Source organism: Dendrobates tinctorius, unplaced genomic scaffold (assembly GCF_039654945.1).
Source record: "Dendrobates tinctorius isolate UK_male_01 unplaced genomic scaffold, ASM3965494v1 ptg000250l, whole genome shotgun sequence".
NCBI lineage: Eukaryota > Metazoa > Chordata > Amphibia > Anura > Dendrobatidae > Dendrobates > Dendrobates tinctorius.
Genome location: NW_027361917.1, coordinates 4,501,083 through 4,524,505, shown reverse-complemented (window position 1 = coordinate 4,524,505; position 23,423 = coordinate 4,501,083). Strand labels below are relative to the sequence as shown.

Genomic DNA, 23,423 nt, shown 5'->3' with positions numbered 1-23,423 from the left:
TAGGAGTCACGTTAACCGAATACCATCAGATCCTCAATAGAGATGAGCACATTTTTCAATATTAGGTTCAGATTATGATCACTGTATCTGCAATATTCATCAAACGTAGCCGAACGCCATTGGGGTCAATGGGAGCATAGATGAGCGAATATGTTTGGAAACGATCATCAAACATAAATTCAGCATGAATATGGCACATTCGGATTCGGCGATCGTTTTCCAAACACATTCGCTCATCTTTAATCGTCATCCACATAATTAGGGTTCAGAATCTGACCGATGGTAAATATTATCCTGATGGACGTTGAATCCCAGAGCCGTTCTTGACTTTCTAAAGCAGGAGAAGCTGATCAGACTAATAAACATTTTTATTGGAAAACTGCCAGTAGAATATTCGTTTTATGCATTGAGATCTCTAGTGTTTGTGGGCATGAGTCCAGTGGGCGGTGCCACTAGTGATTGACATTCTTCCCTGTATGACTGTATGCGTATATAGCTGTCATTCAATAAATGTTTTTTTCTGAGCATGCTGTTCAGGAGCGCACAGTTCCCCAGTCCCCTTGCTTCCTCCTTGTTGGGGGGCGGTGTGCTGTTAATTGACATGTCCTGCATCATGGCTGAGCCGTTGGCCCAAACTCTCAGCTGCTAATACATAAGGCACCTTCTGCATTGGCGGAGTACAGGTCCCCTAAGGGGTTATCCAGGACTTTTTTTCCTATGTGGTTAAGCAGTTATGGGCGGGTTGTGGCTAACTATCTGCCCGTTCTATCCGGCAACGATCCATCCCGGCTTAGAGAGGTTGCTGACCGCTCCTGCCAGTGATTCTCTTGCTCCCTGTGATGTCCCGATGACAGAGCAGCTCCATCTCTTCCACTCTGCATTGCTGAAGGGGCGCCACTGCTGATGTCATATGTTGATTGACAGTCAGGTCCCTTGCTGTGTTAGGCTGAGCCAGCTGTCAGTCATCATGACATTGGCAGTGATGCCACATTGACAAAGCAGAGAGGAAGAGAAGGAATTGCTGTGTCGAATGTGATATCACAGAAAGCAGGAGAATTTCCGACAGGATTGGACTGTGACCGCTGTGAGCTGGAAGGGTGTCATGATCCCAGTGCAGGTTTTGACCTGCACGTCAGGGGTTAATGTCTTGGGCTCAGTGCAGGCTTGACCTGCACGCCAGGGGTTAATTATTGTAGCCTCTCTTTGGCTCAAGGAGGGCTTCTTGGAGACTCCAATCCCTGTCAGTTATACTTTTGCCTTTGGCCTAGTGTGGTGACCCCAGTGTGCCTGTGCCTTCTGATTGTCTTCTAGCTTGCTTATATGGTTCTGACCCGGTTCTGTCCCCTGTTGTGAGTTTGTCTCTTGATTCTGTACTGTTTATCTGCCTCTCTGGTTTCTGACTCATTGCCTATGTCCTGACTATCCTCTGATTGCCCCTCTTGTACTGTGCTGCTATCTCCGTGTATGACTCATTGCTTACGTTCTGACTACTCTGTTTGTCCCTCTGGTACCGCGCTGCCTTCTCTGTGTATGACCCCCGTTTGTCTGATTTGAGGATCCCTGTAGTAGAATCCTGCACTTATCTCCAGCAGCAAGACGCTAAGCCCTGTCCCCTGCAGTCACATGATCGTAGGTCCTTCACTGCTTTCTACCTTCAGTGACACAGGTCCTGTGAGCCTGGAGCACGCATCGTCACCACTGCTGCCCCGGGCGCTCCACAGGTATCTTTGGGCACAGGTTTGTACTCAGGACATGCGCACTGGCTCAGTGAGCAAGAGCAGTGCGGTGTTCCCGACAGAGTGGTGTCGCAGGGCAGAACAGGCGTGGAGTTAGCATCTACCTGCTAATAAGTGCTTAGCCTCATAGAGGAAAAAGTCCATGATAACACCTTTAAGATATGTCATCAGTACCAGATTAGTGGGGATGCAACACCTGGCTCCCCCACTGATCAGCTGTTCTTGGTGCCCGCAATAGCCAGATGTGATCAGTTGCAGCGCTGCACAACACAACTCTATGAGTCGCTAAGTGGCCGCACAACCTCCCCAATTCAAATGAATATCAATATTAAAGTATCGGACAACCCCTTTAATATTCAGGTATACTAATAAGTTGTACAGTAGGGAAAAAGTATTTAGTCAGCCACCAATTGTGCAAGTTCTCCCACTTAAAAAGATGAGAGGCCTGTAATTGACATCATAGGTAGACCACTACTATGAGAGTCATAATGAGAAAACAAATCCAGAAAATCACCTTCTCTGATTTGGCAAGACTTATTTAGCAAATTATGGTGGAAAATAAGTATTTGGTCATTAACAAAAGTTCATCTCAATATTTTGTTATATATCCTTTGTTGGCAATGACAGAGGTGAAACGTTTTCTGTAAGTTTTCACAAGGTTGGCACACACTGTTGGTGGTATGTTGGCCCATTCCTCCATGCAGATCGTTTGGCTCTCATAGTTGTGGTCTACCTGTGATGTCAATTACAGGCTTCTCTCATCTTCCTAACTAGGAGAACTTGCACAATTAGTGGCTGACTAAATACTTTTTTCCCCACTGTATGTATTAGACACATTTGAATATATTTTCTTCTTATGGCTAACCCTTTAGGTTATCTCACTCAACTGGCCACGACAATGGACAGGATTGAGAGTAGAGTTTCTAATGGACAGGATTGAGAGTAGAGTTTCTAATGGACAGGATTGAGAGTAGAGTTTCTAACCTGTCGCCATCCCTGGCTCTTCTTTTGATTAATCAACCTGGCAGGATGTCATTGTTGCAGCGTGACGCACATGTGATGTCGCTCCCAGCCGGCTAATCCAAAGAAGAGCCACGGACGCCGGCACATAAGCTGGTTTTCCTGCTCCCATGCAGCGATCTCTGTCATGTCATGGATGTAGAATGTGCATGTGTTTGACCTAAGCCTTTTCTATCCATTCAGTCTGTCATATCCCTATTGCCAAGAAGTTAGCTACTTCCTGCCTCCATCATTAAGCTACGTTTCACAGTATCCCTTTATGTGAAGTAGTCTAATGCTGCCTCTTAAGATCCATGTATTGGTTTCTTATTCATGCTTTAATGGTGTGTCTCTTCTGTTTTGTTCTTTCAGTTACATTTTTCAGCTTTAATCCCCTCCATAATGACTATTCTGACCTCGGAAAATGGCACAACTGCAGTAGTGACTGTCAGGAGGACCGAGTCCCAAGATGTCCATGGCATCTCCAAGCTTAAGATGCCCTTCACTCAGCGAGTGTTTGGAAATGTGAATGTTATATATCTCCTGTAAGTACACCCAAAGATAAGTACACCCCAAGATATCAGGCGGGGTTTTTCTGATCTTCCTTTTTTATTGTCATTGTCTCTCCAGTCGGTTTTGCTGAAGCTAAAACTGGACAGGCGCCATCTATACGTGCTATAAGGTGGTGCCATAGGTGATTCCCACTGTTGAATCCAGAAGTCGCATGCACTAATCCGCTTTCATTTCTTGCCTTCTAGCTGATTGAATCCTATATTTAGCCTAAGTTTGGCCATACGGCCTAGTTTAAAATCACTCTTTCCCAGGGATTTGTGCACATCGGCCTTGATGAGCCAATCTGCAGTCGATGATTGTCTGCAGCAGTTACTGATCGGCTGCAGCATTCAAGTGACATAACGTCATGTAGCTGCCTTAAGTTACAGTTACAACCTTACCGGAATGGCCCTTGACCATGTGTTTTTATTATTTTATCTGGGGCACTTTAATATTTAACCCCTTCACCCGGGTGATTTTCCATTTTTCGTTTTCATTTTTTCCTCCCCTTCCAAGAGCTATAATTTTTTTTATTTTTCCAGCCATATAGCCGTATGAGGGCTTTCTTTTTTCTCAACAAGTTGTACTTTTGATTTACACCATTCAGTCTGCCACATAGTGTACTGGAAAACGGGAAAAAAATTCCAAGTACGTTGAAATTGCAAAAAAACCCGTGCAATTCTACAATTATTTTTTGTGTTTTTGTATTTACAATGTTCAATATATGGTAAAACTGACCTGCAAATATGATCCCCCCAGGTCAGTACAAGTATGCAGGTACCAAACATGCATAGTTTTTTTTTGTATTATTTAAGTGGTGAAAAAAAAATCAGAAATTTGTAAAAAAAAATTGCCTTTGTCGCTGTTTTCCGAGACCCATAACATTTTCATTTTTCGGGATCTGAGCCTGTGTCAGGGCTTATTTTTTTGTGTGCTGAGCTGATGTTTCTGCTGATACTATTATGGGGTAGATACAATATTTTGATCACTTGTTATTGCATTTTACTGCAATGTTGCAACGACCAAAAGAAGATAATTCTGGTGTTTTAATTTTTTTTCTTTTTACGTCGTTTACCGATTTGATTAATGTATTTTATTTTTGATAGATCTGAGATTTCCAAACGCAGTGATACCAAATCTGAGTTTTTTTTTTGTTTTTTTTTTAATTGCTTTATTTGTAATGAGGCGAATGAGAGGGATGAATGACTCGCTTTCCGCCGGCGCGTGTTAAATGCCGCTGTCAGTGATTGACAGTGGCATTTAAATGATTAACAGCTGCGGGTGGATCTTGCATCCACCTGCGGCTGTTAGAGGCACTTGATGGCTGACTAAATCTGGAAAAGATGTGGGCTTAGCGTGTGAGCCCGTATCAATGGCAGAGACAAGGCCGACGATGTAAATATTGGTCATCGGTCGTCAAGAGGTTAATGGGAGTCTGTCACCAGGTTTTGCTACCTCATCTGAGAGCAGCATAATGTGGGGAAAGAGACCCTGATTCCAGCGATGTGTCACTTAGTTTACTGGGTGCAGCAGTTGTGACACAATCAGACACACACAGATATGAAAAGAGTTAGTGTAAGATTACCATCTAGTTTGCATAGTTTCATGTCCATTCAGGTTTGTATGATTTTAGTTTGGGTCTAAAAAGGGTTGTCAGAATCAACCTATATTAGCTAAGGGATAAAATGGCCATTAGAATCATTACTTATCCTATACAGTGCCTTGAAAAAAAATGTATACATCATATTTTAAAGATTTACATTTTTTAAAAATATTTTAAAAAAGTATCATTTCCTTTACACTTCACAAATATTTGGTACTTTGCTTTGGTATAACAAAGTAAATCTACATAAAATATATTTAAAGAAACACTTCTCCCATCAAAGTTTTTATCCTCTAAATACATTGCAGTCATCATATTATATAGCACTATGTACTTACAATTGCTCATTTTGCCTCTCTACCCAGTAAATTCTTCTTTTCCATTAGGTCTGTGACATCACATGATCAAAAACTGACTAGCTGAATCCTTAGAAGCTCTATGTAGAGACAGGAAGTCTCTTGTCCCTACATTTATCACCCCCCACCTGACCAAGATGCTCCTCTCCTCCCCCCTGCCAGGGACTTTTGCAGTGACTGATGACTCATACAGGGAAAATTGACCTCCTGTTTCTACACAGTGCTTAGAAGGATTCAGCGAGTCAGTATTTAATCACGCGATGTCATAGATCTAATGGAAAACAGAAGAATTATCGGGGTAGAAAGGCAAAATGAGCATTTGCAAGTACACAGCGCTATATAATATGATGATTGCAATATATTAACAGGAGACAAATTTAGATGTGAGCGCTTGTTTAAGTTAGTGAATATAACGTGGAAAAGTTCACAGGGTATGAATACTTTTTCAAGGCACTGAGATCCAGCAAAACTACCCTAATACCCGCCACCGATGTAAAGTCAGCTACTGCAGCCACATGTATCGGGTAAGTAATGTATTCTATGCCATTCCCTCTTCTCTATACTCTTTGATTGAACCAGATGTGTGTTATATGGTGTTAGCAGCTGTCACAAAGCCCATTGGATTATATACTGTATAAAAATTATTATATTATATTAGAAGTTAAAAATATATATTGTTTTCAGTGAAAAATCCAACTTGGCAGTGACCATCAGTGATGAGGAGAACGATGTCATGGCTCATGCTGCTTTTCTGGACTATCCAAGCTGGGATGTCTCAGACCAAGCAGAATGGGAAGATTGGATGTACGGCAACTATGAAGAAACTGAGAAATGCACAGTGAGTATAATCATAGAGCGTAATGGAAATCCCAAAAATTGTGTAACACAAGGGGGGGGAATTTTCTTGTGGCTACATTGCCATTATTTGTGCCATATTTATCAACGCATCCCATGATGTTTGATCCATTTTGCATGGTTAAATCTAACCGTGCCCACTTTGACACCCCCTTTTCTAAAGTGGCAAAAGTGGTGTAAATAGCAAAAAGTTGCAACATTTTTGCAAAAAGATTTAGTGCGTCAAGATTTTAGACCTTTTTTTTCATGTAAAAAAACGGCACAAAAGCCTTAAAGGGTTTGTCTCACCATCACACGGCCATTACACAGTACACAGCAGGGGCACATTTATAAGATTATCTCAGCACAGGAACATTTTATTTAAACACATCCAATTGTGGAAATTATTATTATTCCAAGATCTGTTGATTAAAATGCTGATTACAATTAATTTTTTTCATGGGAAAACCTCTTTTATATATTCGTCTATAATGTACGTCATGAAATGCATGCTCCTTGGCTGACCATAGAAGTTTTAAAGGAGTTGTTTACTACTGGACAAACACTTCTTAACCCCTTAACGACCGCTGATACGCCTTTTAACGGCAGTAATTAAGGGTACTTAAACCCCAGCGCCGTTAATTCACGGCGCTGTGGAGTAAGTAAATAGTGCCCCCCAATGTCAGATTTTTTCCGGGGTCTCGGCTGCTGGGGGTAGCCGAGACCCCAGAGAACATGAATCGGGTCGTTTTTTACCGACCCCGCTTTTGCGATCGCCGTTATTAATTCTATAACGGCGATCGCAAGAAAAAAAAAAAAACTTTGCATTTAATTTCTCTTTCCTCTGATGTGATCGCACATCAGAGGAGAGAGAAATAGGGTCCCCGATTCCCCCCTGTACCTCCCGGTGGTCCTGGATTCCCTCCCTGTGGTCCTCTGTCCCGTCGGCGTCCTCCGGTGGGCGCCGCCATCTTGGATGCGGAAGACAATGGAGGGCACATGCGCAGTGCGCCTGCCGCGAATCTGCCGGCATTCAGATTCCATTCATTCATTTTGATCACTATGATAAACTATCATAGTGATCAAAATAAAAAAATAGTAAATAACCCCCTCCCGTTTATCACCCCCTTAGTTAGGTAAACATAATGAAATAAAGAAAATATTTTTTTTCCATTTTTCCATTAGGGTTAGGGCTAGGGTTAGGGTTGGAATTAGGGTTAGGGTTGGAATTAGGGTTAGGGCTAGGGTTAGGGTTGGAATTAGGGTTAGGGTTAGAATTAGGGTTAGGGTTAGAATTAGGGTTAGGGCGAATTAGGATTAGGGTTAGAATTAGGATTAGGGATTAGGGTTGGGATTAGGGATAGGGGTGTGTTGGGATTAGGGTTGGAGCAAGAATTGAGGGGTTTCCTCTATTTACCAACTTTGGGGGTCTAATTTCTCCTGTTACCCTTGGGAAAATAAAAAATTTGGGGGCTAAAAAAATCACTTTTGTGGAAAACAAAAAGACTTTTTTATTTTCATGGCTCTGCGTTTATAAACTTCTGTGAAGCACTTGGGGGTTCAAAGTGCTCACCACACATCTAGATAAGCTCCTTGGGGGGTCTAGTTTCTAAAATGGGGTCACTTGTGGGGGGTTTATACTGTTTAGGCACATCAGTGGCTCTGCAAACGCAACATGACGCCCGCAGACCATTCCATCAAAGTCTGCAGTCCAAAATGGCGCTCCTTCCCTTCCGAGCTCTCCCATGCGCCCAAACAGTGGTTCCCCCCACATATGGGGTATCAGCGTACTCAGGACAACTTGCACAACAACTTTTGTGGTCCAATTTCTCCTGTTACCCTTGAGAAAATAAAACATAGCGGGCTAAATTATCATTTTTGAGGAAAAAAAAGTGATTATTTTATTTTCACTGCTCTACATTATAAACTTCTGTGAACCACTTGGGGGTTCAAAGTGCTCACCACATATCTAGATAAGTTCCTTAAGGGGTCTAGTTTCCAAAATAGTGTCACTTGTGGGTTTTTTTTTTACTGTTTAGGCACACCAGGGGCTCTCCAAAAGCGACATGGCGTCCAATCTCAATTCCAGCCAATTCTGCATTGAAAAAGTCAAACGGTACTCCTTCCCTTCTGAGCTCTGCCGTGCGCCCAAACAGTGGTTTACCCCCACATATGGGGTATCAGCGTACTCAGGACAAATCGCACAACATCTGTGGGGGCATGATTTCTCCTGTTACCCTTGTAAAAATAAAAATTTGGGGGCGAAACGATCATTTTTGTGGAAAAAAAATTATTTTTTATTTTCACCGCTCTACGTTATAAACTTCTGTGAAGCACTTGAACGTTCAAAGTGCTCACCACACATCTAGAAAAGTTCCTTAAAGGGTCTAGTTTCCAAAATGGGGTCACTTGTTGGGGGTTTCCACTGTTTAGGAACATCAGGGGCTCTCCGAACGCAATATGGCATCCGATCTCAATTCCAGCCAATTCTGTGTTGAAAAAGTCAAACGGCGCTCCCTCCCTTGCGAGCTCTGCAGTGCGCTGAAAAAGTGGTTTAACCCAAAAATTTTGGGTATCAGCGTATTCAGGAGAAATTGCACAACAAATTTTGTGGTTTATTTTCTCTTTTACCACTTGTGAAAATAAAAAAAATTGGTTCTGAAGTAAATTTTTTGCAAAAAAAGTTAAATGTTAATTTTTTCCTTCCACATTGCTTTAGTTCCTGTGAAGCACGTAAAGGGTTAATAAACTTCTTGAATGTGGTTTTGAGCACCTTGAGGGGTCTAGTTTTTAGAATGGTGTCACTTTTGGGTATTTTCTGTCATGTACACCCCTCAAAATGACTTTAAATATGAGGTGGTCCCTAAAAAAAATGGTTTGGTAAATTTTGTTGTGAAAATGAGAAATCGCTGGTCAACTTTTAACCCTTATAACTTCCTAACAAAAAAAAAAATTTGTTTCCAAAATTGTGCTGATGTAAAGTAGACATGTGGGAAATGTTATTTATTAAGAAATTTGTGTGACACATCTCTCTGATTTAAGGGCATAAAAATTTAAAGTTTTAAAATTGCAAAATTTTCGCCCTATTTCCGTTTTTTTCATAAATAAACACAAAACATATCGAAGAAATTTTACCACTAACATGAAGTACAATATGTCATAAAAAAAAATCTCAGAATCAGCGGGATCCGTTAAAGCGTTCCAGAGTTGTAGCCTCATAAAGTGACAGTGGTCAGAATTGTAAAAATTGGCAGTGTCATTAAGCTTTAAACTGGCTCTGTCACTAAGGGGTTAAAGCCATAGTGACCTATGGAAGATTACGAAAAAAAAACAAAACATACTCCCCAGGTGACTTTCCAGTAATGTCACATGAGCAAGCTTCACTGTTCTATTAGATGGAGTTGTCTGTGATGGGACCTCGGTGCCCCTCAGAAGCAACCCCAGCAGGCACAGCACCACTCCAGTATATTAATCCTGTTTTACAGTGGGCAGTTAGCATTTAAGGTTGTCCAATAATGGCTAATCCTTTTAAGAAGATTACTCAAAGACCAAACTTGTATCTCAGCATCTTTGATGACCCATTCATTCTCTTGTACACAACTCCAGGACAAATATTAACAAGGATTTATTTCATACTCATCTGCCACAATACATCAACAATTTTTTGGAATCCATGCCACTTCTTCTGCTAACTAGTGTTTTCATAGAGGACATTTCCTCTTCTTTAGCATTCTGACAGCACTATAGAGACTGGAACTGTCTTTCTCTCCCTTCCCAGCATGCACTGCTTCTGCCATTGCTCTCTGATGTCTGCACGGAGATTGACAAACAGGTCAACAGATGCATAAATAATTAGGAAAACACGGTACTTCAGGAATTCTGGTGGTGCACAATAATAAAATACGTCACCTGCGATGTAGAAATACTTGGCACTCCTATAGGTGTATTCAAGAACTTATTTATTGAATGCAGAAAGTCCAGAAAATTAGGAAACGTTTCAGTCAATACCTGACCTTCATCAGTTATCTGGATAGAGGAGGAGATCTGAAGAGCAGAGAACCTTTTAAAGATCTTTGCCTTAGAATAAGGAGCCAAAACAGACACTATATGCAGACACATGTCTCGGGGTGCTTGCCCCTCATCAGTGTAAAGCAGAAGAATTCTTATATTGTTACCATTTTGCAAACCCACGCATTTCTGAAGTTATCTGTGCTGCTGTGACCAATCGAGTGTCTAGGGATTTGTCTGCCCTGCCAATTCTAAAACATGACAATCTGATCAGGCTTTGTCTCCGATCCTAGTAGGATATATAATTATTTGTGCAATTTCTGATTATTTTTGTAAAGAGTCATTAAAAAAATGTAGGCAATGTGCCATGCCTGTTTTCATCCAAGTAATAAGAAGTTGGGCGCAGTGGTCCAATCCTGGACACACTGGAGCACATTTATTTAAACTGGCACTGACATATTATTTGGAGGAGAGAATGGCATAAACATGTGCGTAACAGTCATATAGCATTTCAGCACCATTTTTGGATATTCTCCTAGTCTGTAATGAGTGCCAGGTTTATAAAGCTCGTGCCGTATGAGTCAGCCACTGTCTTATCTGTGATAACGGATTTCTATATTTCAGCCATTGAACATCTTATTTTTACATCTGTTTGTGTCACAAGATGAATTTTCTGTGCAGAGCATCAAAGAGATCATAAGGTGAGCCGAGTGATTTATTACCGACTTCATGAGTCATCACGTTATTAGGTGTAGTAGTGCTCCTATATTACACAGTGATGCCTCATCCACATCAGGGACTCTCATCTATTAGGATGTAGAGACATCGTAACATCTCTTTGCAGATTTTTTTGCAACAGATTTGCTTATTGTATTGTGTGGAGGAGTGGGTACACTTGTGCACAGACTTTTCCGCTGATTCCCACGCCAGTTATTTTTAAAGGGAATCTGTCAGCAGGTTTTTGCTATTTAATCTTGATAGCAGCATGATGTAGGGGCTGAGACACTGATTTCAGCTATGTGTCACTTACTAGGCTGTGTGCTGTTGTTTCAGTTCATTGAGTGTTTTATCAGGAGGAGATTATCACTACAGGACTACAGCTCACATACATTTTAAACCAACCACACTGCCAGCACTGAATAGAAGTATTCAGTGTATACAAAAAGCTGCTAATCAGGGGTGTAGGCGGGAGCAGCTTTCTTGAGCTCTGCTACGTGCTACATCTAAAAAACTGATTGTATCACAACTGCTGTACCCAGTAAACTAAGTGATACATGGTGGGACTCAGGGTCTCTTTTCCTACATCATGCTACTCTCAGATGAGGAAGCGAAAACTTGCTGATAGATTCCCTGTAAGGTAAATCGACCATGCTGCCCATGGAAACAAATATTTTGCTTTGCCCTGAGGTCTCCATTGTAGGATCAAGAGATTTCATAGCTCTTGTTAATCTTCTTCAGCAGGTGCTATCAAACCCCTAAACAGCACCTCAATCTAACATTGATGTTTCCCCTAAGCTAATAAATTGCCTTCTTTATTATCCTGGCCGATTGCGAACACAGTGCATGTGCTTAAAGTAGTTTTTGCTGCAAATATTAGTTGTCTGCTTCTGACTGATGCCATGATCGGGAGTTAAAGTCGCTAATCAACTGGTGCCATAGTTCCTTAAAGTGATATTCAAGTTATGAAATTGCTTTAATTAGTTAGATAGCATGAAGAGTAAGCAAGTTTGCAACTGACTTCCGTTTTCTACTTTGCTGTCATTCCTCTGGTATGAGAGCTTTTATCTTTCATAGTTTGCAGCTAGTTTCAATGGAGTCTGGGCCACCAGTGCCTGCCCAGACCCTGGCTGACTGTGTTGGGTAGATACATTCCTGGAGAGAGGTTAAAGCCTAATATCCTAGTCACCTTTCTCCAGTCCATTGTTTTCTATACAACATCTAGCTGTTTACCGCTCTCCAGCTCAGCTCCTGACAAGCTGCTGTTATAAATCTTGCAAAATCACCGGCCCCCTAGCTTTCAGGGCTGGTCTCCTAATCGCAGCTTTTGGCTCTGCCTGTCCACAGTTGTGAACTCATTCCAATGCCCTGATAGCTCGATGTGTAAATACAGTGATAACAGACTTAGAGCAAGCCACTGATTGCTGAAAATGTTACAGCAGAACTTGTGCTGAGCTTTATTATTCTAACAGTTCTAAAGCTCTGCTATTCTCCAGTCACTGTGTAGCTCCAACCTTGTCATTGATTGACAGCTTTCTGTCTGCAGTATAGGTAGGCAGAAAGATGCTAATCAGTGGAGTGACGGGTCAGAGCTCATGAATATGAAAGACTGCATTGCAGAAGCTTATCACCGAGAGGACTAGCAGAGCTGCAGCCGATAAAAACTACAGCAAGAAGCCCAGTAAGAGACACACTGCTGGATCAGGGTTTCTGCCACTACTTTATGCATATTAGATGGAGCAGCATACCTTAGGTGACAGATTCCCTTTAAAAGGCTGCAGCACTTGTGTAGTGTTCCCAACCACACAGCTGTGCAGTGATAAATTACGGTAACTTGAATGTGTGACTGCACTGCACGTCCATGCACACTGAATGATCAGGGCACTGCTGTCCAGAGAAAAACTGTGAAGGGAGCACAGCGCCTTCATTCTCAGGATTATTGAAGGTTCCCAAAGGTCGGTCGGTCTTGGAACATCATCACAATAATTCATTACTTTATGAAATGGCAATAACCCTTTGAATATACAGTATTACTGGGACCACTTCTTTTGATGCCCATGATGTAGCTGACAGATGCATGCATTTGTATGAGGTTGGGTTCACATGGCTCTTTTATACAATTATGGCCGTCTGCATCTTTTGAGACTAGTTTCAGCTCTCCTTATGTTATTGGTAAATGTAGGCCAACATTTCATGTAGTAAATCCCTAGCTGATAGCATAATGGTACCGAGCATGCCGCTGTCCGGAGTTATCAGCCATGTAATGCTCTCACAGCCATTTTTTTTTTCAGTACATGGCAGGGACACATTTATATGATTATCTCAGAATAGCAGCATTTTTTATTAACATTGCAAATTAAAATGTACTTTGTTCAAGGAAGAACAAAGGGAACCTGTCACCCATTTTTTTTCCATATAACCTATGGCCACCACCTTTCATCTGGAATGCTGTGTTTTAGTCTCCAAGCCGCTCTGCAAAGCAAAAAACCCCCTTTATTATACTCACCTTATGGACAGCTGAGTCCTATCGGCGTCATCGATCTTGGCCTGTTGCCTCCTCTCTTCTTGCCATGCCATCCTCCTTCTCTGCTTCATGTAAATGACACGTCTTACATCAGCAACACATTGCTCCCCATGGCTCTCGTGCACAGGCGCACTTCTCTGTCCTGCTGAGGTTAGAGTAAAGCGATGTAATGTGCTTGCGCCGGCGCTCTTTGGCCTTTCTCCGTGCATGCACAGAACAGTACTTTGCTCTGTCCTCAGCAGGGTTGAGAGAAGTGCGTCGGTGCAAGAACGCGAAACGCAATGGGGAACACTGTGTGAATGATGTGAAGCAGGGAAGAAGAATAAGAGATCGCAAGAAGAGAGAAGGCGCTGGACCTAGACCAGCAAAACCCATTGGACTGGTTCCCGTTAAGCATAATTAAAATATTCAGTCATTGGAAAGCCGTGCAACAAAGCAGAACCATCTAATGTACAGTGGGTACGGAAAGTATTCAAACCCCTTTACATTTTTCACTCTTTGTTTCATTGCAGCCATTTGGTAAATTCAAAAAAAGTTATTTTTTTTCTCATTAATGTACACTCTGCACCCCATCTTGACTGAAAATAACAGAAATGTAGAAATTTTTACAAATTTATTAAAAAAGAAAAACTGAAATATCACATGGTCATACGTATTTAGACCCTTTGCTCAGTATTGAGTAGAAGCACCCTTTTGAGCTAGTACAGCCATGAGTCTTCTTGGGAATGATGCAACAAGTTTTTCACACCTGGATTTGGGGATCCTCTGCAATTCTTCTTTGCAGATCCTCTCCAGTTCCGTCAGGTTGGATGGTGAACGTTGGTGGACAGCCATTTTCAGGTCTCTCCAGAGATGCTCAATAGGGGTTAGGGCAGGGCTCTGGCTGGGCCAGTCAAGAATGGTCACAGAGTTGTTCTGAAGCCAATACTTTATTATTTTATTTTAGTTTAGCTGTGTACTTAGGGTCATTGTCTTGTTGGAAGGTAAACCTTTGGCCAAGTCTGAGGTCCAGAGCACTCTGGAAGAGGTTTTCATCCAGGATATCTCTGTACTTGGCTGCATTCATGTTTCCTTCAATTCCAACCAGTCACCTATCCCTGTAGCTGGAAAAACACCCCCATAGCATGATGCTGCCACCACCATGTTTCACTGTTGGGATTGTATTTGGCAGGTGATGAGTAGTGCCTGGTTTTCTCCACATATACCGCTTAGAATTAGAATTCTCATCAGACCAGAGAATTATTATTTATCATTATTATTATTCATTTTTATTGCGCCACTTATTCCATGGCGCTTTACATGTGAAAAAGGGGCATACAAAGACAAGTACAATAAACATGAGCAATGCAAGGCACACACAAGTACAAAAGTAGAGAGGACCCTGCCCATGAGGGCTCACAGTCTACAGGGGATGGGTGAGGATACACTAGGAGAGGGTTCAGTAGACTGAGGATCACTGCAGGTTGAAAGCTTTTAGGAAGAGGTGGGTCTTCAGGTTCCTTTTGAAGGTTTCCGTGGTAGGCAAAAGTCTGATATGTTGGGGTAGAGAATTCCAGAGTGTGGGGGTAGCACGGGGGAAGCACGGGAAAAGTCTTGTATGCAGTTGTGGGAAGAAGAGATAAGAGGGGAGTAGAGAAGGAGATCTTGAGAGGATCGAAGGTTGCGTGTAGGTAAGTACTGGGAGACCATGTCACAGATGTATTGAGGAGACAGGTTGTGGATGGCTTTGTATGTCATAGTTAGGGTTTTGAACTGGAGCCTCTGGACAATCTTATTTCTCATAGTCTGGGAGTCCTTCATGTGTTTTTTAGCAAACTTTATGCAGGCTTTCATATGTCTGGCACTGAGGAGAGACTTCCGTCGGACCACTCTGCCATAAAGGCCTGACTGGTGAAGGGCTGCAGTGATAGTTGACTTTTTGGAACTTTCTCCCTACTGCATCTGTGGAGCTCAGCCACAGTGATCTTGGGGTTTTTCTTTACCTCTCTCACCAAGGCTCTTCTCCCACGATTGCTCAGTTTGGGTGGATGACTAGGTCTAGGAAGACTTCTGGTGGTCCCAAGCTTCTTCCATTTAAGGATTATGGAGGTCACTGTGCTCTTAGGAACTTTGAGTACTGCAGAAATTCTTTTGTAACCTTGGCCAGAGCTGTGCCTTGCCACAGTTCTTTCTCTGAGCTCCTTGGCCAGTTTCTTTGACCTCATGATTCTCATTTGGTCTGACATGCACTGTGAGCTGTGAAGTCTTATATAGACAGGTGTCTACCTTTACAAATCAAGTTCTATCAGTTTAATTAAACACAGCTGGACTCCAGTGAAGGAGTAGAACCATCTCTTGGAGGATCACAAGGAAATGGACAGCATGTGACTTAAATATGAGTGTCTGAGCAAATGGTCTGAATACTTATGACCATGTGATATTTCAGTTTTTCTTTTTCAATAAATTTGCAAAAATTTCTACATTTCAGGGGTTTTTTTTTCAGTCAAGATGGGGTGCAGAGTGTACATTAATGAGAAAAAATGAACGTTTTTGAATTTACCAAATGGCTGCAATGAAACAAAGAGTGAAAAATTTAAAGGGGTCTGAATACTTTCCGTACCCACTGTATGTAATGCACCCTCTTATTATAAGTTGCATTTTCCAGCTGGATTTTTATTTTCTAGTCATTTCATCGTCAATCACCATGATAAATGATATTTAGTGCTGTTAAAGAGTCATGGTGGATGTCATTATTGGAAACGTGCATTGTCTGTGTATAGACAGTAGGAATAACTTTGCGTTGTATCAGAGGACTCCAGCCTCTTCAGTGTCTTCTCATGATTCTCAGCGCGGCCTCATAATTCACCTTTTATGTCATCTCCATGTGTATACACTTAACAGGATGCATTGTTCTGCTCCTGCATATTGCGAGGCCTCTGAGAGAGGAACATCTGGTGCAATGTTTGCTTTTGCATCACATTTAGAGCACTTCTTCCTATCATTTATTAAACCACGTTTTATTGTTAAGATTTTCTTGGAAAATGTGAGCATTGTCAATACCATTATTATATAAATGGCATGTACTTACGAATGACATTGGAACAACCATTTAAGGTTAACTCATGAATTGCCAAATTTACTGCTGCGTAGCATGGTTATTAGTTCTGCACAATTGCCCTGATTTAGGTTATTGGAACCCATACTAATACAAAAGCTGAACAAAACCTTGCAAAATACTAGCACTGTACTACTAATTCAGCATTAGGGTAAATATTAGATATATACGATGATTGTTGTAAATTGTGCATTGACAATGAGCTGATTGCCAGGGTTGCTGTGTTTATGCAGTCATTATACTGATGGCCTTTTTCATCAAATCTTGATGCAGTGTATTGTTCCCCACATAGATCTATGTTGATATTAGACCATTGATCATTTTTCACTTACTATTGCATCATGAGCATTATATATTTTATTATATCTTGGGATGTTGGTGGATTATAGACACTTATTTGTAAACCATGTTTAGAAAGAAAAATCAAATAGACTTTAAATTGAAAATTATGGGCCTGTTTTGGACCCATAGCGGTACCCAGAATGTCAGCAACATTTTCAAAATCTGCTGCATTAACAAAAGCTTCACTGAAACCAAAGTCTTTGTTCTGTAGACTTTAATGATCAGCAAAGTAAAGGGGCAGCATTACAGAGTACATTAGACTAAATTTATTAAAATGAACACATGCACATCGACCTCCAATAGGTCTTTCTCAAGCCTGAATGTTTTTTAGACCAATTGTTGTACATCTGGGGGAATAATGTTCAAATTTCCTATGGACTATGTAGCATTTTTTTTCCCATTACTGTACCACCATATGCCTCTGATTTCATATGAGGGTATACAGAGGTTTTTATTTTGCTGTTGAATTCTACACAAATCTGTCACAAATAAATATCATGCCATGCTACATTGGATATTGTACAATATGTATAGACTTTTTCTCCTATACAAATACTGAAATACAGAGGTATTGTAGCAAAGAGTCGCTAGGAACTCCTGCACATGGTCATGTCGTGTATATAAACCTTGTTACAATGTTTTTTTATTTAGAAGTCCTCATATTTTCTTACTTTGTCTTTTATACAGAGCCGTGTTTACTGCTGTTGTAGATCTAAATTTTGTATGTCTCGTCACTCCACACAAAGTTACTTTGAGTAAGTTTAAACCATTATTTTATTAATTGATGTAAGTGTAACTTTTTTAAAGTTTACATATTGTACGTGCAAAATGAACTTTCTTATCTGAATATGTTTCTGGAATTTTCTGTGTAAAGAATGGAAAAGCAGCAGTTCATACATTGATATGTAAGGCTGGATATCTGCTTCTTGGTCCGGGTTACCTGTAATTTTTAGGTGTTTTTCACCCATGAATTGGTTTGAGAAAAACACGCAGGGAAGAAGAATATTAAAGGGGTTGTCCAGTCTAAAGCTACTAGTCTGCAGTCATTCACTGGTTTTCTTTTTTTGTATATATTCTGTGACTGAAGACTTGTGAATCCTCACATCACATGTGCTGCGTGCTGTCAGGATTCTTCGGTGCGGGGAGTGGTGGTTATGTGACCGCAAGTATGTGATGTGTATACTCCTGGCCACATTTCGACTATATTGTTTCCCATCTAGTTGGAATGTGGCCGGGAGTATGCATATCACATTTACTCTGTCGCCTAATTGGGGGACACAGAACCGTGGGTGTTATGCTGCTGTCCACTAGGAGGCGACACTATGCATAATCTGAAAAAGATTAACTTTGGCTCCTCCTCTGCAGTATACACCCCTGGACGGCGTCAGCCTTCTCCAGTTTTTGCTTAGTGTCGCAAGGAGGCAACCATTCTGGGGGGGTCCGGTACAAATCGGCCCCCCCCCCCGGACTACCGCGCCGCTCTGGAGCCCTCCTGGGCATCAGGCCTCTAATTTACATTTACATTACTTTTCCCCGCCCCCCCGGCCCGCCCCCCGGATGACCAAAATGACACTCTGGAGTGTCATAGAAGGGGCGGATTGAGGCAGAAAGGGCGCGTTTTTACACAGCCCAGCGCGCCCTTTTCAGCTCTCCGCCCCCTCCTCCCTCTCCTCAGAGTCCCGGGGGCCATTTTTTCTGGATGAGATCCAGGAGAGGAGCATCACAGCGGTCTCCGGGGGGCACAGAACTGGGATCTGTCGGCGCTGGACCTAGGGGCACACCGGTGGGGTAAGCTCACAGCTGGGTTCTCATACTCAGCTGTGAATCTATACTTCCTATAAGGCTCTCTGTGGGTTCCCTCTGCGTAGCCACCCCTGTACGATCCCTTATAGCCAGCCTCTGTGCACTATGCCGGGCTCAAGGAAGAGAACCAGGCAGGAATGTTTCTATGCATTCTGCACAGCCTGCAAAGCCACGCTCCCTAGTGGCAGCACGTATCCGCACTGCCGGGACTGCATCCAGAACTCTGGGTCAGAACCCCAGGGAGTCCCTACTGAGGCTTCAGTGTCACAGGCCACACCGGAATGGGCAACTCAGATGTCTCAGTCTATGTCACAGTCCATAGACAACCTAACTGCCACATTGCTGCAAGCTCTGCAGAGTCGGGCCCCGGCTATGGACGGTACACAGCAAACGGACAGCTTGTCTCAGGAACATGCTGCTTCCGACTCTCACAGACGTAAGCGGACCCACAGGTCTCGATCACCTGAGTCGCACTATAGCACAAGGTCGTCCCCCTCCAGGGAGAGACAGCGTCATTCCAGGTCTCCTGGGCAGTCCCCTGCCACAGACAGACAGTGCAATTTACCACAGGGATCCCCCACCACAGAAGACCCCCGCCCAAGGTCGCCCTCCAGGGATCACCTTAGCGAGGCACAGGATTTGGAGGGCATCTGTGACTCCGACTCAGATAACGAAACGGTCAGGTCCGTGGTACCTTCTCCCCCTAGCAATACAGCGCTAGTTGAGGACATAATTTCTGCCATTCATCGGGTGCTAAAAATTCCAGAGTCGGCCCCGGAAGTCCCAGAACATAGGATTTGCTTCGAAAGTGTTCAGAAACCACCTAAGGTCTTCCCTAATCACGATGAGTTTGAGAAAATACTTACCAAACAGTTTGCGCAGCCTGAGAAAAAATTCGCTAATCGCAAATATTTGGAAGCGAGGTACCCCTTCCCACAGAAAGACACCAAACAATGGACAGATCCACCTGAAGTGGACCCTCCGGTTTCTAGGCTAGCAGCGCAGACTTTACTCTCTCTGCCGGATAGCTCAACCCTCAGGGACGCAGCAGACCGGCAAGTAGAACGCATGGCTCGTTCTATTTTCGAAGCGGCAGGCGCCTCTCTGGGCCCTGCGTTTGCTTCAGTTTGGGCAGCCAAGGCCATCCTGGCTTGAGCCAAAAAACTACAGGAGGGTCTTCAGGCTTCAAATCCTGAGCTCTCGGACCAAGCGGTCCAGATAACAGTGGTAGCAGACTACATGATTCATGCAGCCCTGGATTCCGCCAGAGGTGTAGCGGGAATAGCATCAAACGCCATCACGATCCGACGCATCCTCTGGCTGCGAGAATGGAAAGCGGATGCGGCCTCAAAGAAGTCCCTCACGCGACTTCCGTATTTTACTGGGAGACTTTTCGGCGAAAAGTTGGACACCATGATTGCCAATGCCACTGGGGGTAAGAGTACCTCTCTCCCTCAACTAAAACCGAAACGCACGTTTAAACGAAGAAACCAGACGCGATTCCGATCCTTTCGGAATTCCTCGGGCTGGTCCGTTTCGCGCCCAGTGCAAAACTGTAACCGTTCTCCACGCAGGGACAACCCACGGATGCAGGAGCGACCGGACAGGGCTTGGCAGTCGAAAGCAGGCCAAGCGAAACCCAAGGGAGGAAAACCTCAGAACTTCGCTTCATCATGACTCTCGACCTCCGGAAGACACCCCACCAGTAGGCGGCCGACTTTTACTCTTTCAGCAAGTCTGGCTACCTATTACAGAAGACAGGTGGGTCAGGGAAATAGTGTCTTCCGGATACAAGATAGAGTTCACTTCCGTTCCACCGAACCGGTTCTTCCTTTCTATTCCTCCAACACCACCAGAAAAGGCTCGTGCTTTCCACCAAGCGGTTTCCTCTCTCCTTCAATCAGGAGTTGTGGTGCCGGTTCCCGCGAATGAGAGATTCCGAGGATTCTACTCAAATTTGTTCGTAGTCCCCAAGAAAGGAGGCGGCGTCCGACCCATTCTGGACCTAAAACAGCTCAACAATTACGTACGGGTCCGTCATTTCCGCATGGAGTCCCTCCGGTCCATCATTGCATCCATGGACCAGGGAGAATACCTCGCCTCCATAGACATACAGGATGCGTACCTCCACATGCCAATTGCTCCCGCCCACCAAAGGTTTCTCAGGTTCGCGGTCAACCAAAATCACTACCAGTTTGTCGCCCTTCCGTTCGGACTTGCCACGGCTCCAAGAACGTTCACCAAAGTCATGGCGGCCACCATGGACGTCCTGCACTCAAGAGGCATTCTAGTCATCCCGTACCTGGACGACCTCCTCATCAAGTCTCCCACTTTCAAGGACTGCGAGGTCAGTGTCTCAATCACACTAGACACTCTGAGTCGCCTGGAATGGCTAGTCAACCTACAGAAATCGTCGACTGTCCCAACTCGGACTCTAACATTCCTGGGAATGGTATTCGACACCGCCAGGGGCCTGGTACTCCTTCCCAAGGACAAGACACTGGCCATCCGTCTGGGAGTTCGCACACTCCTTCGCAGTCCTCCTCGATCTCTCCGGTTTGCCATGAGAGTCCTTGGCCGGATGGCAGCAGCAATAGAGGCAGTGCCATTTGCCCAGTTTCACCTCAGGGTCCTTCAACTAGCCATACTCAGGTCTTGGGACAGGAACCCCTTCTCCCTCAACAGGGAGTTCTGGTTGACGTCATCAACCAGGAGGTCCCTGCATTGGTGGCTCAAACCAATCTCGCTTACACGAGGGAAGCCATTCCTCTCAGGACAATGGAAGATCCTGACTACCGATGCAAGCCTGACAGGCTGGGGGGCGGTGCACCTACATCACAGGGCACAGGGCAAGTAATCACCGAGGGAAGTGACATTGCCCATCAATGTTCTGGAAATCAGGGCCATCCTCTTGGCACTGAGAGCCTTTCATCACTTGCTTGCAGCCTCGCACATACGGATACAGTCGGACAATGCCACGGGTGTGGCATACGTGAACCACCAAGGCGGGACCCGCAGCGCCCAGGCGATGAGAGAAGTGGCTCATATCCTCCGCTGGGCGGAAGACACGAGGTCGGTACTTTCTGCGGTACACATTCCGGGTGTAGAAAACTGGGAAGCCGACTTCCTCAGCAGACAAGGAATGGACTCGGGGGAGTGGTCTCTCCATCCCGAGATTTTTTACCAGATCTGTCAACGCTGGGGAACCCCGGAGGTGGACCTAATGGCATCCCATCTCAATACCAAGGTCCCCAATTTCATGGCCAGGACACACGACCCGCGGTCGCTCGGAGCGGATGCCCTGGTCCAGGACTGGTCCCAGTTCCGACTCCTGTACATTTTTCCACCCCTCCCCCTAATCGCCAGGGTCGTGAGGAAGATCAAGCAAGAGGGAGTTCCGACCATCCTCATCGTGCCAGACTGGCCCAGACGTACATGGTACGCCGACATCGTCCAACTTACAGCAGACGCCCCCTGGCGTCTACCCGACCGTCACGACCTTCTGTCTCAAGGTCCGTTCTTCCACCAGAATTCAGGGGCTCTCAATTTGACGGCTTGGCCCTTGAAACCTGGATTCTAACCCAGGCAGGTTTTTCACCGGCAGTCATTGCAACTATGATCAGGGCAAGGAAGCCTGCCTCCGCCAAGCTCTATTATCGTACCTGGAGAGCTTTCTTTTCTTGGTGCGAATCTCATGGACAAGTCCCACTCCCTTATTCCCTCCCGAAGGTACTAGGTTTTCTTCAATCGGGCCTAGATGCCAAGCTATCCTTAAGTTCGCTTAAGAGTCAGGTGTCGGCGCTTTCAGTCCTTTTTCAAAAGCGCATTGCTATTAAACCGCAAGTAAGGACTTTCATCCAGGGAGTTTCCCGATTGGTTCCTCCCTACAAACGTCCGCTGGATACGTGGGACCTCAATCTGGTCCTGACAGCATTGCAAGCTTCACCCTTCGAACCTCTTAGAGGAGTTCCACTCTCCATTCTGTCTCAGAAAGTGGTTTTTCTAGTGGCGATCACCTCGTTACGCAGAGTGTCGGAATTGTCAGCACTTTCCTGCAGACGGCCTTTCCTAGCCTTTCACCAGGACAAGGTGGTTCTCTGCACGGTACCATCCTCCCTTCCGAAGGTTGTGTCCAACTTTCACCTTAATGAGGAGATTTCACTGCCTTCCCTTTGCCCGGTTCCGGTTCATAGAGTGGAGAAGGCTCTGCATACGCTTGACCTCGTCAGAGCATTGCGGATTTACGTGTCCAGGACTGCACCTTTCCGGAAATCTGATTCCCTCTTCATTCTTCCGGAAGGTAGTCGCAAGGGGTTGCCGGCTTCCAAGGCTACCCTTGCCAGGTGGATCAAGTCCACCATACATGAGGCCTACCGACTTAACAGTTCCCCTCTTCCGGCCGGTATCACGGCACACTCTACACGGGCAGTAGGGGCCTCCTGGGCCATTCGGCATCAGGCTTCGGCACAACAAGTGTGTAAGGCGGCCACTTGGACTAGCCTACACACGTTTACGAAACACTACAGTGTTCATACCCAGTCCTCAGCGGATGCGAGCCTGGGTAGACTGGTTCTGCAGGCGGCAGTACCCCAAGTCTAGGGAACTGTCAGCACAATATTCGTCCACTGCTTCCCACCCAGGGACTGCTTTGGGACTTCCCACGATTCTGTGTCCCCCAATTAGGCGACAGAGTAAAGGAGATTTTTGTGTACTCACCGTAAAATCTCTTTCTCTTAGCCTTTAATTGGGGGACACAGCTCCCACCCTGTTGCCCTTACGGGCCGTTGTTTACTGTTGAGTTCTCATATTGTTCTTTGAGCTCGTACATAGTAGCCTTCTTACAGGCATGGTTATG

At 44.3% G+C, this 23,423-nt stretch overlaps 1 protein-coding gene across 3 annotated transcripts in view; it reads left to right on the top strand.

Moving 5' to 3' along the window:
* The window catches only part of CFAP61 (cilia and flagella associated protein 61), a 439,348-nt gene that overhangs the window by 1,530 nt on the left and 414,395 nt on the right, over positions 1–23,423 (top strand). For all 3 annotated transcript variants that reach the window (XM_073557422.1, XM_073557421.1, XM_073557423.1), the window contains exons 2-5: positions 3,108–3,280; positions 5,931–6,084; positions 10,713–10,789; positions 17,453–17,520. In XM_073557422.1, the coding sequence (XP_073413523.1) occupies positions 3,138–3,280; positions 5,931–6,084; positions 10,713–10,789; positions 17,453–17,520 (442 nt within the window). In that variant the 5' untranslated portion in view covers positions 3,108–3,137. The remainder of the gene's footprint in view (positions 1–3,107; positions 3,281–5,930; positions 6,085–10,712; positions 10,790–17,452; positions 17,521–23,423) is intronic.